Source organism: Loxodonta africana, chromosome 2 (genome assembly GCF_030014295.1).
Source record: "Loxodonta africana isolate mLoxAfr1 chromosome 2, mLoxAfr1.hap2, whole genome shotgun sequence".
NCBI classification, from domain to species: domain Eukaryota; kingdom Metazoa; phylum Chordata; class Mammalia; order Proboscidea; family Elephantidae; genus Loxodonta; species Loxodonta africana.
The window spans coordinates 110837334-110857323 of record NC_087343.1 but is presented as its reverse complement, the minus strand read 5'-3'; the positions used below and the strand labels follow the sequence as shown (position 1 = coordinate 110857323).

At 36.9% G+C, this 19990-nt stretch overlaps 1 protein-coding gene across 15 annotated transcripts in view; it reads right to left on the bottom strand.

The window, feature by feature from the left end:
- Positions 1–19990, bottom strand: part of PAM (peptidylglycine alpha-amidating monooxygenase) — a 338792-nt gene that overhangs the window by 139829 nt on the left and 178973 nt on the right. For all 15 annotated transcript variants that reach the window (XM_064274462.1, XM_064274460.1, XM_023547920.2 and 12 more), the window contains one exon: positions 5492–5549. In XM_064274462.1, coding sequence (XP_064130532.1) covers positions 5492–5549 — 58 coding nt within the window. The remainder of the gene's footprint in view (positions 1–5491; positions 5550–19990) is intronic.

Genomic DNA, 19990 nt, shown 5'->3' with positions numbered 1-19990 from the left:
TATTCTCTGTTTCCTCCAGTTTTCCTTTTGTTTCCCTTTGTTTTGTTCTCTCTCTTTCATGTAGGATGTTTTTCTTGAATATTTGGTAATCCTGGTAAGCAATTTGTTGTGGCTATGCTTACTGTTTGATGGTGTTGCTGTGGAGTGACACTGCCTGTTTCATTGGGAGACCATCCCAAATACTGGTAATCATAAAGCTTTTTTTTCTTGAGCAGATCAGTTTCCTATACTCTCCCAGTATTCCATCATATTCCTGGGAGGTATATTTCTGGCTTCTAGTGTCCTTGCACCCGAGGGAAAGTTGTTTGATGGGGAGGTCTCAACATTTAAAAAGTGGACTTTCACTTAGCTTGCTCCCCCTTTCCGAAGAGTGTCTCACCTCTGCTATCAGCTCTGCCTGGTGTCCCCTAGACCAGAGCATCTCTCATTTAATCTCTTCAAATAAATCTCTAGAAGTGAAAAGGTGAGGGTTGTTGGTTGCCTGGATACAATTTCTTAGTTTTCCAAGGGTGCTGAGGCATGAATTGGTTTAGTTCTTATCTCCCTTCTCTGTGGGCATTCTGCACTCAAGAGTTTTCTGGACCCCCATACGAATTATCACTTGTCCATTCACCTACCAGCTTCTAAAATTGTATTTATACCTTTCAGATATTTTGGCATATGTTTTTCATCTCTTTTGTTCTTTTTGTAATCGTGGGGTTTGGGTTACTTTTTTCCCTTAATTTCATTTTAGTAACAACAGCATTATTTATAATAGCAAAACATTAGAAATAACCTAAATGTCCAACCATAGTGAAATCCCACCCACTGCCATGGCGTCAATGCCAAATCATAGCAACCCTGTAGGATTGAGTAGAACTGCCCCATAGAGTTTCCAAGGCCGTAAATCTAATGTAGCATATCCCATATGTGCTATCTCAGCTCTCTCTATGAAGCTTTCATTAAGAAACCAGAACAATTTCCTGGGTGTCAGGGTGCCCACTGGAAAATACCCAGTGGTCATCTGGGAGATGGAAACTACATTATTCATGCTGGAGAAAATCCTAGCTGAAACAAGAAGGGAAAAGGTATGCAGGCAACTAATTAGAAATGAGATCAGAAGAAAGATGACCAAAAGTGACTCCATGGAGATGGGACTCATGCACATTTACAAATATATACACACACGTGTGCACATCTTCCTATTTATTGCTGTCATATATCAGAATGTGCATATATGAGCATTGCACGCTGCCAGCCCTTGGTCTTTACACTCACACTAACTACTGACTCACAGCCTGATCAAAATTAGATTGCTCCTACAGTTTTAGAAGCATCCCAACATCCCCTCAACATGTACTTTGTTTAAAAAAGGTCACATTTGGAAATACTCAAATCTAACTGTGAAATTCAGCAGCAGACACTGTTCTGCATTCAAGAGAGATGCCCTAGAAAATGAAAAGCAATGAATCATTAGATTAATTTCATCTATTTCTAAATTCAATGGCTTCTATCTCATTTCTATAGTGCAATTTGATAGATAGGGACCTGCCATCATTCACTAAGGAAAAGACACATTTATTTACAGGTCATCCATGTGAGGGAGAGCAAGTGGATAAAGATGACAGTCAAATTTCTTGGCTGAGTGGGCTGCTGTCAGAGCCAATTCCTCTGAGTGTCTGTAAAGCACCTTTTAGACGGCACCACAGTTCAGTGGTCAAATGCAGATTTTATCATTCCTTTATCCATTCTGATTGTGTGAATTTCTTATTAAAACAATAAATAAAAGCACTGTTCTTGGGAAGTCCACAATTTTGTTCAAAATATAAAAATTATACTTACCTTCATTATAGCATTTCCCCAAATATCCACTTTAATTTATATCTAGTAACTCAATACAGATATATAAATACCTCATACATGTTGTATGTTCATATGTAACTATAACAGGCATACACATATGACAATTCCATGACAGCTATGACAGTATTTTTTCAGAACTAAGAAGTATGTTTATATAAAAGGGTTACATAAATAGTCACGCAAATAGAAAGCCTAAGTTAGGAATTATTCTAACGCAATTCTGACTTTTAACACCATCATGAGAGTTTCTCTTAGTTGTAATAAGCAATCTGAATTGTACTCTGCCTTTTGTGAGTTTCTTCAGAAATTTGAAAAGCAAAAAGAGAAAGTCTTTTCATATGGTGTAACATTTGTATTCTTGTTTTCTAGAGTTCTTCCAAGTTGTGATTTCCTTGAACCCGTATCATACTTCACATGCCCAATGCCTAGCCCAATAACTGGCACACAGCAGAATTTTAATAAGTTTGCTCAATTAATGAAAATGTGACTTTTCTCGAAGAACAATTATTTCTTACATTAAAAACAAGAATATAATGTAAAGCAATAAGCTAAACCATCTACTATTAGAAATGCTGCCTTAGAAAATGGCCAAACAAAACACTTTGTAAATGTTCACTCACACATTTAGCAAACATTTATGGAGTCCCTACCATATCCTGTGGGATATATTCCGTTCGTCTTCAAAAATTTAAAAGGCATAGATAATGGCAGCAAATGGTATAAAATGATAAATGTTTTAAGAAAAAAATGAACAAAGTATTATAAGTTCTTTAGAAAATCATCATTTTTCAACCATACCAAATCTTATGATAAGGCAATCTGAGACCTAGTATTTGGGATCAGCCTTAAAAAGGCTAAAGTTTCATTCCCTACGTCATTGTAATTCCTTAGCATGGAAGAGCCCTGGTTACCCCACAAACAAAACTTGGAGTTCGGAAAAACCGTGTGTGATAAACCCTTTCGTCATATAGTCTATATATCCAAGACCTGTCCCGTCTCCAAATCATTAAATCTCCACATGTGCTGGGACTTCTTTTGGGAGATGGTTTGAGGTTTATTTTTTTGGTAGAATTGACCAGATTATTCCCAGGAGGAAGTGAAAGTGAGAAATGAAAGAATAATTGTATTTTTTGTGAGGAAGGCAGTGATGTGTTACTGCTATAGTTCAGCTCAACTATATCCATTTGATAATTTCTTCCATTTCTTTCCTGTATCACTACTTCCACACCCATATCTGTTATAAAACTAGGTGGACACATAGCTAGTAAACAGCTCACATATGTTCCATTATGTCTCTGATCATCTATGTCCTCTTCTGTAAAATGGCTTAAATATGCTTAGCTGTCAGCATCTTAGCCTGGAAGACCCTTAGAAAATGATGGCTGGTGGTGGTGATGGCCATGGTCTGATCACATAAACAATGATTCCATACAAACCACTGTCCTAAGAGCTGATTAAAACACAGACACAGATGTCCCTGTCTCTGTTTCTCTTACTATAAAATGGGACTACCTACAGGGCTGTTCAAATATGAGATAATACTGGCAAAATTTCTTACTTATCCCCTTTATAAATGATTGGTTGGTATCTCGCTTTGATTTTTCAATTTTCCCAGTCTAATTTTCCTCTACATAAACCGTTTTGGTTGCTGGATTATGTCCATAATGGTAACCATAAACCACTTGAGGAGTGGTACATTAAAGGATGCACCCTAAAGATGAAACAAACCCCATTTTTAACAAGTAACGAAATCTTCAATATTCATATAATTCTCACAGTGATAAAGTAAATAAGAAATACTGAAAACAGTTATTAACCTTAGAAGACCATGTAAGGACTTCTGAACTTGCACAATATCCCAATGAAAGGAGAAAAATAATAACAGAAAAAACAATAAATAATAACTTGAAGCACAATAGTCTAGAGCTATTATGATATCTGGAACAGTTTACTCTTAGAGTTGCTTAAAAAATGAAGAAATACTTAACTCCATGGTTCTAATACAGCCCTTTATATACTTCCAGTGAATATCTGTCTTGACTAAATAAAATCACTTGTACTTTTCAATTTTAAATTATGAAAAAGAAAACACAGTTACATCAGGAGAGCAATAACAAATTCCAGAATATATATTTATAGCCCTTAGAGTCACCAACTCTGAAATCACATATTACCACCAGCCCCCAGAAATTAAACCAGTAAATATTAAGGTGAGACCCATAACATTGCTGTAAAACAACACTACCATATTTATACAGGTGTGTACATTAAGTGTGAACATGCAATTGCTCTGAATTTGGACAAAGAAATTACATAGTAGGGAAAAAAATTCATATAAAATTCCCTTTTACAAGTAAATGTTATTTATTTTTTTTTCCTCAGCTGCCAGACATGTGGATATGAAATTGAAGAAAACTTTAAATATTTTAATTATGAATTTACATTCTAAATCATGTCGGGTGTTATTCAAAGCACGACAGTTAGGAACTAAATTATCTTTCTGTTTTTAAAGTTATTCCATTCAGAATCTGGGAGCATTGTCCTTCCTGATTTTTTTTCTTGGTAATGTCCAAAAATTACACAAAACAACATCAAGCAACACTCAACTTGCCTAGGTCTGACTTTCATTGTTAGGAATTAACTATGGTGCAAATTTTGTCAAAGAGGTGGCGTTGTAGGTTGTATTTCCTGTTGTGACTAGCACCAAAGTGTGTGAAAAAGTAAATACACATTGCTCTGGCTTTGCAGGCCTATAATGTGCATTCCTGTGGGGAATACCTCATGAAAATTCATCCTCAGACAGCCCCAAGGCTACTGTACACATTTTACAATTCACATAATAGCCATTTCAGACAGCCCACTTGAAGATTAGTTTCAAGGGACTAAAGTACAACTCTCCTTACCATCACATTCTCTCCAAGATCAACATCTCAAATGAGGAAAATAAAGTGGAAAAAAACAAATCCAAAAATAATTTACCCATCATGCCTCTTCCCCAAACAGTCAGAAGTCTGTCATAAGGGATGTTTAAATTAAAATGATGTAGATGAAAACAGATGGTGCTTTGTCACTTTTCTTATCTGATTTAAAGACACAGCACAGCCTGCCATTTAAGATTCCTCTTATATTAAAATAAAAACAACAGGAATGACTTTCTTCCATCTTTCCTTTTCTTCCCTCCCTTCCTACATCATTTATTCTCTCCCTTCCTCTCTTCTGCCTTCCTTCTGATCCATCTACTAGTCTGACAGGTAAAATCTTAACTTCCTCAATGTTGACTAAGTGTAGTCGATTTATAGCATGAACCAGCAGGTAAATAAACAGTCTGTTGAGCAGAGCGGAATTAAGCATCTAGCCACAGACAGAAAGCCAATACTATACAAATGGGACCACACGGTACAGGCGGCCATCAATATCTGCCTGCAGCTCCTTAACTACTATTACTCATGAATCTCTCCAAATAGTTTGTAATCTAGTGTCTCAGTGGCTCTCTCTAGTTTGTTTCGGCATTAGGCATGAGAAATGCATTTCAGAAACTGACAGTAAGAGATTAATATGCTCATAACCATCAAAGAGAACCTTTTACTGATTTCAAATAGCTGCCCTCCCTTCAACTAACCTGCCCCAATGCCATCCAATTAATACTTACTCACGAAGGCTTCCTCATCTGTTGGCAAACGTAATGACATACAGATGTACGTATCCGACTATTAAAGAGAAAAAGAGACAAAAATTAAACTGCTGTTAGTAAAGAAAAGACAGTAACTATTAAAAGCACAATCTCTAGTGCTGAAAAAGAACTACTGGTCCAGTGGGCTGAATCGTCACTTAATGGAAGCCCTAAGCCTAGAACTCAGGTACCCTACAAGTTTTTCTAAAGATTCTTTCCTAAATGACTTCAGATCCTATTTACAAACCAATCATCATGAGTGATTATTTCTTATATTTTCACAGTTAAAAGACAACATTATAGATACATAAAATTGGGTAGAAGAGTTTTTGCAGTTACATATTTAATTTCCTGAATCACTTTACAACTGTCCCAAATAATCAGAGAAGCACAATGAATAAAAGTTGGTTATAAAATATAATATTGGTTGTTCTCTTACTTTAAAATTCTTTACATAGTACACTGAAGAAATCAACATTAATTCATTTACTCTTTCTTGTCCAGTTATTGGTCTCTTATCTAAATGGCAGCTTTTTCACTGTCAAATATAGTAACGCCAATCATTTTTAGTGATAAAAATTGTAATTTAATGAGAATGGACTACTGGTGATCTATGCACTCTACTTCCTTAATGGAAATCCATACGTATATGCTATGGTTGATAATATACCTAATATAAATACAGGCTATACTCATTTAATAATTCATACTTCATGGATTATAACTACACAGTGCTGGAATCAAGAGTCTCCAACAATACAAATAGAGATCATCTGAGTTTCCTTTAACCTACTATTTGGCATTTAAAACCTGTGAAATTTGTACCTCTGTTTTTACTTCTGTGTTGGAGGAAGTTCAAATATGCCATTTTTATATTAAATGAGTATCTCAAAATTTGAAAATTATAAGAATGTGATTTAGTCTTAGTCATTAATTTTCTATGTCACTTTTTTCTCTCCTTTGAGTAGACTGTTTTGTCTCTTAAGAGGCTTTAATTATTTAGATTTACTCTTACTTTGCTAATGAGGAAATGTGCTGGGAAATGTTGAGGATTGCACAGTAAGGGAGTTTATGCCACAAAAATGCTAGAGTATCCAAAACCAAAGAATAAATAGGCAAAGTAACGCTTAAAAAACTTGCAATTATGCACAAGATTGCTCATATTTTTCCAATCTCTAATTGCTAATGTTATACAACATACCTACTTTAGTCTAACAAAAATCATAAGCTCAAGGATCTTTTCTATTTGATTGTTCTGAACTACTTATACTTTAAGACTGAAAGCTGTTCAGTGGCCACACGATGGTTAAGTTCTTGGCTGCTAACTGAAGGTTGGAGGTTCGAACCTACCAGCTACTTGGCTAGAGAAAGACCTGGTGATGATCTGCTTCCATAAAGATTTACAGCCTAGGAAACCATATGTGGCAGTTCTACTCTGTCCTATAGGGTCGCTGTGAGTTGGAATCAACCTGATGGCACACAACCACCACCACCACAACACAGCTGATGCTGCTACTATTAACTATTCCGAGCTTACATTTATTGAATGCATATTATGTACTAGGCATTGTTCTAAATGTTTGAATGGTATTATCATTTAGGAACTAAAACAATCCCATACAATAGATATTACCCACAATGATGATAATAACACTAATAACTAACATTTATTAGAGCTCATTATGTGCCAACATTGTTCTAAGTACTTTACATATATTAACTCAATTAATTTTCAAAACACATTCCTATGATGTAGGTATTATTTTTCTCCCCATTATACAGATAAGGAAAACGAGGGACCCAAGGTTAAGTAACTTTGTTAAGGTCCCCTAGCTAGTAAGTGCAGAAGCTAGGGTTTGAACACAGGCAGTCTGACTAATGCATTATAAGTAATTTAAAGCAATGTCACAGTTACTGATGTAAATGCAAATATAAAAACAAAAGTAAACTTAAAGTAGTTAAGCACATATTTATAAGGAGAAAAGAATGAAGGGTCACAATGAAATGCAAATTAAACAAAAGTTCTTCTTAATTTGGACTAACACTATTTTATTTTACTCTATCTTTGATTTTATTATAAGCCGTCTCAAGTTGTTTTTGGAATAGACAAGTTATAGGCATAAGTAGATACATCAAATTCAGTTAAGTTGGTTCTTCTGATAATAAAAAGTAATCATGATGGTGGTTACATACACAGAATAAAGGAAACTGCTATTTATATTCAGTAATCATCAATCCTTACATAATGCTTACTTTTACTATGGGCTGCTCAATTTAAAATGACAGAATAACTTGGAAATGTCTTCCTTCCATCAATTCACATTTTCTGGCTTATATCTTCTCTAATAATGAGAATGTGTTCGGATTTTAACTGTTTCTTGAAAAAGTGGCACAAGACATGAGAAAATTCTCTGCAGAATAACCAGTATCACGCAACCATCTTGGGGGAACAAAGTCTACATCAGACATTGTATCAATGTTTTACCATACGCCATCATACTCTGATTTTGGTTTTTACTTATACCCCATTTTCCATGATAAAGAATATTTCTGTTAGAAGAAAGAAAGATAAAACTTTTTAAAAAAACACCACATTTAAAAATATTTTGTTGTTAGGCATCCTTGAGTCAGTTCCGACTCAAAGCAAGCCTATGAACAACAGAATGAAACACTGCCCAGGCCTGTGCCATCCTCACAATAGTTGCTATGCTAGAGCCCAGTGCTGCAGCCACTGTGTCAATCCATTTCTTTGAAAGTCTTCCTCTTTTTTCGCTGACACTCTGTCATGGATTGAATTGTGCCCCCCCAAAATATCTGTCAACTTAGCTAGGTCATTATTCGTAGTATTGTGTTACTGTCCACCATTTTGCCATCTGATGTGATTTTCCTAGGTGTTGTAAATCCTACCTCTATGATGTTAATGAGATGGGATCAGCAGCAGTTATGTTAATAGGGCAGGATTTAGTCTACAAGATTAGGTTGTGTCACTTTTGAAATATAAAAGAGAGAAGGGAGAAGAGAGACATGGGGACTTCATAACACCAAGAAAGCAGTGCTGGGAGCATATAGGACCTGAAGTTCCTGCATAGAGAAGCTCCAAGGCCAGGGGAAGACTGATGAAAAGGACCTTCCTCCACAGCCAGCAGAGAGAGAAAGTCTTCCCTTACAACTGGCACCCTGAATTCAGACTTCTAGCCTGTTAGACGGTGAGAGAATAAACTTCTGTTTGTTGAAGACATCCACTTGTGGCATTTCTGTTATAGCAACACTAGATGACTAAGACACCACCTACTTTACCAAGCATGATGTCCTTCTCCAGGGACTGGTCCCTCCCAATAACGTGTCCAAAGTAGGTCAGACAAAGTCTCACTATCCTCACTTCTAAGGAGCACTCTGTCTGTACTTCTTCGAAGACAACTGTGTTTGTTCTTCTGGAAGTCCATGGCATGTTCAATATTCTTCACCAACACCATAATTCAAAGGCATCAATTCTTCTTCAGTCTTCCTCATTCATTGTTTAGCTTTTGCGTGCATATGAGGAGAATGAAAATACCATGTCTTGGGTAAGGCACACTTTAGTCCTCAAGGTGACATCTTTGCTTTTCAACACTTTTAAAGAGGGCTTTTGCAGTGGATTTGCCTAATGCAATATGTCACCTGGTTTCTTAACTGCTTGCTTCCATGGGCGCTGACTGTAGATTCAAGCAAAATGAAATCTTTAACAATTTCAATATTTTCTATGTTTATCATGATGTTGCTTATTGGTCCAGTTGTGAGGATTTTTGTTTTCTTTACGTTAAGGTGTAATCCATACTGAAGACTATAATCTTTGATCTTCATCAATAAGTGCTTCAAGTTCTCTTCACTTGGTTGTGTCATCTGCATACAGCAGGTTGTTAAAGAGTCTTCCTCCAATCCTGATGCCTCATTCTTCTTCACATAGTCCAGCTTCTCAGATTATTTGCTTAGCATACAGACTGAATAAGTATGGTGAGAGGATACGACCCTGATACACACCTTTCCTGATTTTAAACCATGCAGTATCCGCTTGTTCAACTGCCTCTTAGTCTATAAACAGGTTCCTCAAGAACAGAATGAAGTGTTCTGGAATTCCCATTCTTCACAATATTATCCATAATCTGTTACGATCCACACACCAAATGCCTTTATGTAGTCCATAAAACACAAGTAAACATCTTTCTGGTAGTCTCTGCTTTCAGCCAAGATCCATCTGACATTAGCAATCATATCCCTGGTTCCACGTCTTCTTCTGAATCCTGTTTCAATTTCGGGCAGTTCCCTGTTGATATACCACTGCAACTGTTTTTGAATTATCTTCAGCATATTTTTGCTTGTATGTGATATTAATGCTATTGTCCAATGATTTCTGGATCATCTTTCTTTGGAATGAGAACAAATACGAGTCTCTTCCAGTCAGTTGGCCAGGTAGCTGCCTTCCAAATTTCTTTCATAGACAAATGCTTCCAGCATTGCATCCATTTGTTGAAACATCTCAACTGGTATTCCGTCAATTCCTGGGGCCTTGTTTTTCACCAATGCCTTCAGTGTAGCTTGGACTTCTTCTCTTAGTACCATTGGTTCTTGATTAAATGCTACCTCCTGAAATGGCTGAACATCAACCAATTCGTTTTGGTACAGTGACTCTGTATATTCCTTCCATCTTCTTTTGATGCTTCCCGTGTCATTCAGTGTTTTACCCATAGAATCCTTCACTATTGCTATTTGAGGCTTGAATTTTTTCTTCAGTTCTTTTATCTTCAGAAATGCTGAGTGTGTTCTTCCCTTGCTGTTTTCTAACTCTAGGTCTTTGCACATTTCATTATAATGCATTACTCTGTCCTCTTGGGCCCCCCTCCCCACCGCCCTCATTTTTTCTCTGTCCTGCAAAGGTTTATTTTGGGGTAGGGAGGAAGGCGAGGGGCAAACTTTAAGTACAGTGAGGTGATTTCATAAGACACATCATCAGTCTATGAAGGCCCCACTCTTGATTGATGGATTAATTTCTTTCCTTTATCCCCAGTCTTCACTTTCATTCCCTTCCTCCATGAATTCCTGTGAATGGCATAGTATTCTGTGTGTATGTGGTTTTAATTTATATAAATGGCATTGTGCTTTGTTGCTGTTGTTGTTAGGTACCATTTAATCGGTTCTGACTCATAGAGATGCTATGTACAACAGAATGCCCAGTCCCGCACCATTCTCACAATCGTTGTTATGCTTGAGCCCACTGTTACAGCCACTTTGTCAATCCATTTTGTTGAAGGTCTTCATCTTTTTCACTGACCCTCTACTTTACCAAGCATGATGATCTTCTCCAAGGACTGGTCCCTTTTGATAACATGTTCAAAGTATGTGAGATGAAGTCTCACCATCCTTGTTTCCAAGGATCATCTGGCTGTACTTTTTCCAAGTTGAGCCACCCTTTGAAATCTTTTGTTCAGCTCTTTTACTTCATCATTTCTTCTGTTCTCTTTAGCTACTCGATGTTCTAGAAAAAGTTTCAGTCTCTTCTTATATCCATTTTGGTCTTTTTTTTTTCCTGTCTTTTTAGTAACCTCTTGCTTTTTTCATGTATGATGTCCTTGATGTCATTCCACAACTGTCTGGTGTTTGAACAGTAGTGTTCAATGAGTAAAATCTATTCTTGAGATGGTCTCTAAATTCAGGTGGGATATACTCAAGGTCATAGTTTGGTTCTCATGGACTTGTTTTAATTTTCTTCAGCTTCAACTAAAACTTGCGTATGAGCAACTGATGGTCTGTTCTGCAGTCAGTCCCTGGCCTTGTTCTGAATGATAATATTGAGCTTCTCCATTGTCTCTTTCCACAGATGTACCCCATATTATCTGTTACTGTCGAGTAGGTGCCAACACACACTGACCCTATAGGACAGAGTAGAACTGTCCCATAGTGTTTCCAAGGAGTGGCTGGTAGATTCAAACTGCTTACCTTTTGGTTAGCAGTCAAATGCTTAACCACTGCACCACCAAAGCCCCTCCACAGATGTCGTCGATTTGATTCCTGTGTATTTCATTCAGCAAGGCCCACATGTATAGTTGCCATTTAAGTTGCTCAAAAAAGGTATTTGCATGAGCAAGTCGTTGGTCTGGTCTTGCAAATTTTTAAATATATAGTGTATATCGAATCAATAGTTAGCCTTCAGCTGATAGCTTGGAAGACTACAATTCAATAGAACAGATAATAAAAAACCCATTGCCATCAAGTCGATTTCAACTCACAGAGGCCCTGTAGGACAGAGTAGAACTGCCCTATAGAGTTTCCAAGGAATGGCTGGTGGGTTCAAACTGCTGACCTTTCGGTTAGCAACCAAGGTCTAGCAAAAGATAATTTATCTTTTCTCTGCAACTATAAAGAGCATTGGTGATTTTGTTTTGGTACCATGATTTACTTTCTAGAATTAAGTTGAAAGCTCAAGCTCTGTGTAAAGAAGATAAGCTCCAAAGGATCATCTACGTAGTTCAATTAAAAAAGCCAAACCTTAAAGATGACTCAGGGGCAAGTTCTGTCACCCTCAGGCAGGCTGAGTATGATTAACCATATTTTTTAAAATTTCATTTCATTTTCACAACTCTGCCGTAAGTCTAACAGGCATTACCTCCTTTTACAGAAATGAAAACTGATTTATAGAAAGGTTACTGATCCCCCAAAGGCCACCAAGCTAATTAACATCACAGTTGGGGTAAAAATCGAGTCTTCTATGCTTTCAAGATCACCAGAGATAATTAGGTATCTTTCTTGCCATCCAGCTTCATTTTAGTTAAACTGTGATTCTGGATGCCTTTAAGCCTTCATGTCTCTGTTTTTCTAACTGTAACGTGAGACTAAGTCTGTATTTTCAATAAAACTTAAGGCTCTTTATAAGTAAATGAATAGCTTTTTTTTAAAAACAAGATACGTATGTAATTAAGAATGGATTGGACAATGGCCTTTGTCACACTGTTACGAGCTCATTACAATACAGAGAAAGAAAGATTATTTAGGTGATTTAAAAAATTCTGCTTCATCAATACAGGTTAATTTCTATAGCAAGTCACCAAGAATAAGTGGTTACATTAAATTTACATTCCCTGCTATAAGCATCAGTCAGTTTAAGATTTTAAGAATATAATAATTTATGATCATACAGTTAACTATGATCAGTCTTGCGATCAAGAAACTTAAAAAAAAAAAAAAAAAAAAAAAAAGCTAGCATCCTGAGCATAACTTCACAAGACAGCACTATTAGGAAAGCCTGAATAGTATACTTCTGAAAGCAATAAAATCACTGTTATGAGCACGTAACCAACCGTGTTTTTTTCACTTGATGAACACTAAGAACACTACTTAACCATACCTGGAGTAGGTACATATAACCCCATAGCCTCATTCAAAGATAATCCAAAGAAATTAAGATTATTTAAACACACTATCAATACTTAGCATGTACATGGAATAACATTCTTTGAACCTCCTATTTCATTCCAGAAGCTTTCCACTCACAGTTATTTCCCATGCTAACACTGCCAGGCAGTATTATAGACATCATTTTTAAAACAGAGAAACTGAGGCTAAAGGAGGTAAATAAAATGTTTGAGGTTAAAAAGAAATCTAAAAATTGATAAAATGAAATTAGAACCCAGTTCATTAACGCACTTCTGTTTCCACTATGGATAGGCAGCTATTAAAAGGTTATTTTTCAAACCTCTGCAATATCTGAAAAGAAAAAGCTATCAGTTCTTAGCCACAATTTTAGTTTACCTGATTAATGGGAGAAATAAATGGATCAAAGACACCTAAAATTTAACATGAAGTTTTAGCCCAAGTCCCCTAAATTTTCAATAGTACCTGAGAAGGCTTTCATGAAAGCTTGTTGACAAGCTGCAGTGAACTAAACCAGAGGCCACAGCTATTAATGTTGGCCACTATTTTGTTTCTGCATAGTAAGGCTATTTGAAACATACACATAACTCCGGTCAAGGTTTCTCTCTAACACATGCTGAAGACAAAAGAACAGCACCTTAGTGCCCGTTACAATTGTCTTTTCGTCCATCACACTGTTCTGGAGAGAATGTTTCTATACTTCAGCCCAAACTACCTTTCACAACTTTCCATATGTCATCATCACAAATCCCCTTTCTCTCTGTGGGAAGGACGCTGTATGGGAGCTTGGTGCCAGGGGACTGTCCGTAAAATACTGTGGATTGACACTGTGAACGTAAGGCTCAGGTATACAAAAACAGAAATCAGTCTCCCAGTGCTGTCTGTTCTCGGACGTTAGCCAAATCTGAATCAAGAGGGACAGGGTACTGCTGATGCCTCTTTCCTGCTGCTATTGGAAACTATCCAAGAAAAGCACATTTTTTTCTGACAAAAGAAGTGTGTTAGAAATGGGAAAAAAAAAGTATTCCTTATTACAAAAAAAACCTCCTGTGATATTCTCTTACGACCTTTTTTAAACCAAGAGTTTGTGCTCAGAAATATCCTTGTTTATACTATCTAAAAAAAAATGTATCTTTTATTTTGATTTAGTCGTTTGTGAGCTAGAGGTGCAGTGATTTCTATGGAATAGGTAGTTAATAAAATCAACTGCTTATTTAAATTGATATGGGACAAACAAAACCATCTGTATGCTATTACATGTGAAAATTGTTCACATAAAAGATGTAATTTTTGTTTTGGGGAATCAGAGGTACCATTCACAGTCTAGTGTTGAGTACTATGATTTGATCCTGATTGGATAATATCCTCACAGCCCTTTTATTGTGCAGGTTTAGAGAATCCTCCACAGACCACCCTGCTTAAGGAGACTATTCAATGTAGTGACACAAATAGGCACACAAATACACAGCACGACTCAGTTTTACCTGGATATGGCCCATTTTGCTTATTTCTGTGGCTATCTGCAAATTGGCTGTTCTCTATAAAGAGGCAATAATCTGCAGAAATATTATATTTTATCTCTGGTAATGTAGCATAATCTCTGGTAACTTTTCTCAGTAATATCTTGTAAAATAACAGCAATCGGGAGAACCATCTCATGGCAGCAATTATGACTTCGCATCTTAGAATAACCGTTCTTGGAAAGTAAGTAGTAAACGCTATTCTAACCTCAGATCATTAACATTCTAAAATCCAAACCAGACAGCCCTTTAAAGATCCAGAAAGCCCTACGTTTTCACATAGTATTCAATTCAGGTCTAAATTACTCGAGTTCTACAAACAACTAATAGAAATCTCAAGGAATGAGAATGGTCCTGTCAGTCCAACGAGGAATTTAGCAAAGTGATCAGCCCTCTTTGACAAGAATTTTGGGTTTGAGAGGAAGAAAACAATTGGAAAATTATTTTTCAGAGTTTTCTTTAAAACTGAGCCAGAGAGATAAAAGAATCAAGTTGCTATCTCCTAAAGTGATTTTAATACATGCGTAATAAGTTTATACTTCCAGGCGGTATTTGTAATCTCAAACCCATCCTATTCTAAAAGGATGTTAGAGCAAAGGAAAATTATACAAAAGCATAAAAGACTTTCTGGAGCAAAAAACTGAGGTTTTGAAAAATGACCTCCATGAAACCCTGGTGGTGCAGTGGTTAAAAGCTCAGCAGCTAACCAAAAGGTCAGCAGTTCAAATTCACTGGCTGTTCCTTGGAACCCATGGGGCAGTTCTACTCTGTCCTATAGGGCTGCTATCAGCCAATACTGACTCAAGGGCACTTAGGCACTTAACAACAACACAAAATCAGAACTTGGGATACTTAATTAAAGATAAAATTCACCAAATTCTTCCTTAAACTATCACTTTTGTATATAATCTATTCTTATTTGCCTTTCCCTATTGTCTTTTCCTTATCACATTTAAAAAAAAAAAAAAAGATGCTGCCTATTTATATTTCTTAGGCTATGGAAGAAATAATCACAGTGAAAATTTTATGTGCAAACATTCCCAAGTATTTACAAGAAAGTATCCCCCAAAACTCTCTACTTCTGTCCATATCATTAAGGTAAGCTCCATCTCCATCAACTCTTTGGGCATTCATTCCAATCTAGAATATAAGCTTCCTATAATTGTGTCTGTCTGGCATCCTCAACATTTAGAATAATATCCAGCAAATACTGAGAGCTCTATAAACACCTGTTGAGTGCTGAACGTACCTTCCTCCTTTGGGGGCAATAAACTCACAGTTTAAGGAAGGCTGAACTGAGACCTGTATTATAGATGCTGCCTAATTAGGGTTTTATACAGCATCACTTTTTCATATGTATCTTATCCTTCAGTTGATTCAATCCAGAATCCCATTTGCATTTTTAAACTATAATCACATTGTGGCTGATGAGGACAAGATTCTCAATGCCAAGTAGCTCAAATGGAAGCTACTTTGCTGGCGATAGCTCTTCTGTGAGAATTACAAATCTGTATGAGCAAATGATGAGGGAAAAAAAAATTTGGTGAGGGAACAGCTGTCTTAGAGCTTCACATACTTTCATTTAAAAGGAATCAAAAGTGAATATACTAATAACTGTCTACAATTAATCACCTATTACAGGAAAGGGTGGTGGTAGTGGGGGAACCTAATGTGGCTTTGTGATCTGTAGGGGTTATGTGACGGGAAACTGAGCTATTCTCAACAGGGGTTGCTGATGACATATACCACTCACCTCCCTCCCTCTTAAATCTTTGGTTTATGCCTCTCATCAAGTATCCTGAGCCTTGTGCTAACATTAACTGCTCACACACATGTCCCTTTTCTTTACCACAGGTCATTGAAAAACAACTGCATTTACCATATCTGTTTGGGGAAGCTTCAGCCTCCACAATCACTATGCCCCAACATATAACTATGCTATATACTAAGTGGCTTACATTTGATTCTGGGAAATATAGCATTTTGGAAGAGAAGACAGTTGACAGGGTCTGTCAATTACAATTTGTGTTACATGTCATTCTCCTGAAGTTTGAAATGAACCATCAAAAGCAAAGAGGTCTTCTCAGTTTCTATTCTCTTTGGACCTGTTCTCATGTACCTTGCAATAGCCATCTTGTTCATATGCACCTACCTTTAAATCTCTTTTAACACCTGTATAGAACTCCATTCTTCCACTCACCCCATTCATTCATTCATTCATTTAGCAAACATGTATGCTGAGCCACTCCCAGGAGCCATACACTGTGCTACACTCATATAACAGGAGCAAAAATATACATGGTTTCTGGTCTCATGGAATTCACAGCCTACTAGGATAGCAAACAATTCTTAAAAATCACACAAATAAGTGTTAAATTTTAACTGATCTAAAATTTGAAAGAAGTACAGGTTACTACAAAAGCCAGTAAATGAAGGGAAATTATATACGTGAAGTGGAGGAGCCATGTTTTAGGCAGAGGGAATAGTATTTTCAAAGGTCCTGCAATTGGAGAGAAATTGGTGTGGTTGAGAAAATTAAAGGCAGTGCATAGAGACGGGCGACATGTTTTAAGTTGGCCTGGAAAGGTAGATGTGGGACATAGTGCAACACCTTGCAGTCCATTAAGGACTTCAGTTGTTTTCTTTTTCCTGAGAGCAAAGCAAAGCTACTGAATTTTTTTTTCCCCCAGAAAGTTGATACGAAGGCCAGAATTAATTAGATGAGGCCAGTAAAGAGGCGATGGCCATTGTTTAGAAGTGATGATAGCAGCTTGAAAGTGGGTGGTGGCAGTAGAGAAGGAGAGAAGAGGACAGAATCTGTAGACACTTAAAAGGTAAAATAGGCACGAGTTGGAGGTAGATGGGAGTAAAAAGTAAGGAGGTAGTGTCAAAAATGATTCCTAGACTTCCGGCTGGAGTAACTGATGATATTACTCCTTAAGACAGAAAACACAGGAAGAAGACTAGGTTTGAGTGAGATGATGATGAAGCTGGTATTGGACATGTTGAATTTGAGGAGTTTTTGAAAAATCCATGTTGAATGGGCAGTTGGATCAAAGGCCTGGAGCTCAGACTAATGGTATGACCTGGTGATATAAATGTATGAGACATAAATGTAGGTCGTAATTGGGCAATGGATGTAGAGGAGGTCACTTAGAGAGTAAAAAGAGAAGAGAACTAACAGAGCTGTGAAGGGGCTGGCCAGGGAAGGAGTGGCCGGGGAGTTTAGAGGAAAGCTCAGAGAGTGTTATCATGGAAGCCAAGGGAGGAGAATGTTTTAAACAGTGAATAGTTGACAGTATCAATAATCAAAATCCACAAGTGACCAGTGTTCTCAGAGGCGTGGCAATAATGCAATACCAACACTTGGACAGTTGCTCTTTTGTGTATTAATGACCCTAATTTATTTTTTAAAAACCCAGTTCTTCCCGGTGGTTCCTCCTATAAGAACTATGATTATGAATACTCTGTTCTCATGACTCAGGCTCTTCTATGGCTATGTAAAGCTCTCGTCATGCTCACCGTCCAAGTTACAGCCAGCACTGTCATCTACATTGCCTCGCAATAAAGCAATGGCCCAGAAACAGAGTATAGGAATGTCACCATGAGCTTTACCACAAGCTCCATTGGTATGGTCAGAGGTCTAGGATGACTTAGGAAACAAGAAAGAAAGAACAACAATGAAAATAATAATGGAAAAAATGATGACAACAAGCATCAAAGGGAGATGAAGTAGGCTGAAAAAAAATGAGGGGCAAGCACATCAATTAAAAAAAAAAAAATCCAAAACATCCAAAATAAAAACAGCACGCGGAAAAATTATTTGAAGCAATACTAGTATTATATAAGTTCCTACTGACTACACTGCCACTAAGTTGCTGATTTCCAACCCAGAAAAATATTCCTGTTCCCAAAGACTAGCGCTGTCAACACCCATCTATGAATCTGGATGCCTGACTTACCATTTTGGCATGCACTCAGTTTAATTCCATATAATGGGAATAAAAACTAATCAGGTGATTAACTACAAAAGTGCATATTTTTCACAGAAGTTAGAAAAGTGCAGATATTACAAAACCAAAATAGGTGATTTTTAGTAACAATCAAAAAGACTCTAGCATGCTTATATACACGTTACAGCACGGGGCAAGGCCTGGGTCTTCAGGCATTACATATTTGTAAGGAGGCTAATATTTTGCAAACATTAAACTTATGTATCCACACTCCTCTCCCAAATAAATCATATTTGCTTCCCCAACATCAATTATGTTATTACGAACCCAAGGAAGAAGGCAGGGATAATGATAACTAGGAAAGAGAGAGAATATGACACAGGGGAATACCCTTCCTGACAAGAGAAAATAAATGAAGACCCTCTGGCTCATGGGAGGGTAATCCCATAGTCACAAATGTCAGAGTTGATATCAATTAAGGGAACAGAGCCTTAATTGGTCCCCATCCATTTGAGGCCTCCTCCACTACCCAATGCCATTCATATAAACCACCTCTTCCATACACCCAAAAACCACTCTGATTAAAAAACAGAACAAAAAAAACAAACCCACCACTGTCGAGTTGATTCTGACTCATAGTGACCCTACAGGACAGAGTAGGACTGCTCATAGAGTTTCCAAGAAGTGCCTGGTGGATTCGAACTGCCGACCTTTTGGTTAGCAGCTGTAGCTCTTAACCACTACACCACCAGGATTTCCGATAAATAAAAAAGGGAGGAAGAAAAAACATTTAATAGGGAGAAGAGAGTGGATGCCTTGATTTCGGCATTCTTAAATTTTATTTTGTTTTCCCGTTACCCAGGGTTTCAGAGGCTTAAGCAGATAAATCAATTTTAGAAAAAAAAACACTAATTTTCTTTGCGTATTTGAATAAAAGTGAGTAAACTGTGACTCTGCTATATATGTATATGTATGTGTGTATGAAGAACAATTTTAAATTAATGTATTATTTGTACTTCTGCTATTTGCTATACATTGATAACTGATATCAGCATAGTAAACCACTGCCTGATGAGTTTCCTGTGGAAAAGACATAAAGCATACAAATAATCCCACAAAACTCAAGTATATTTACTTACTCATGGCAACTATTGGCAGAATTTTTTACATGAAAGATGATTAATCCTTTTTTATTCATTGCTGGTACCACTTAAAATTGGTAAAATGAATTTAGAAAGCAAAATGGCAATGCATAGTTTGGGCTACCAAGGTGTTTATCAGAAACAGCCCTTTATTCCTTAGACTGCTCATTAGGACATATCACAAAGACTATGCTACATCAAATATATCGCATCCCTGTCATATATAAGAGATCTAAAATAACATTTATCATAACTAGGGATGAATTTGTTTGTAAATGGCACAAAATCAACTAAAAATGGCTCTACCAGACATGTGTTCTCTCCAAGAATGAGAAGTCCAGAGGTAGGACAGATGCGAGATGGTTATTTTATCCAGCAGCTCAACAATGTCAATGAGGACCTAGCTTCTTTCCATCTTGCAGCTTTATCATATTCATCATATTGCCTTTTTTCTGTAGGCTT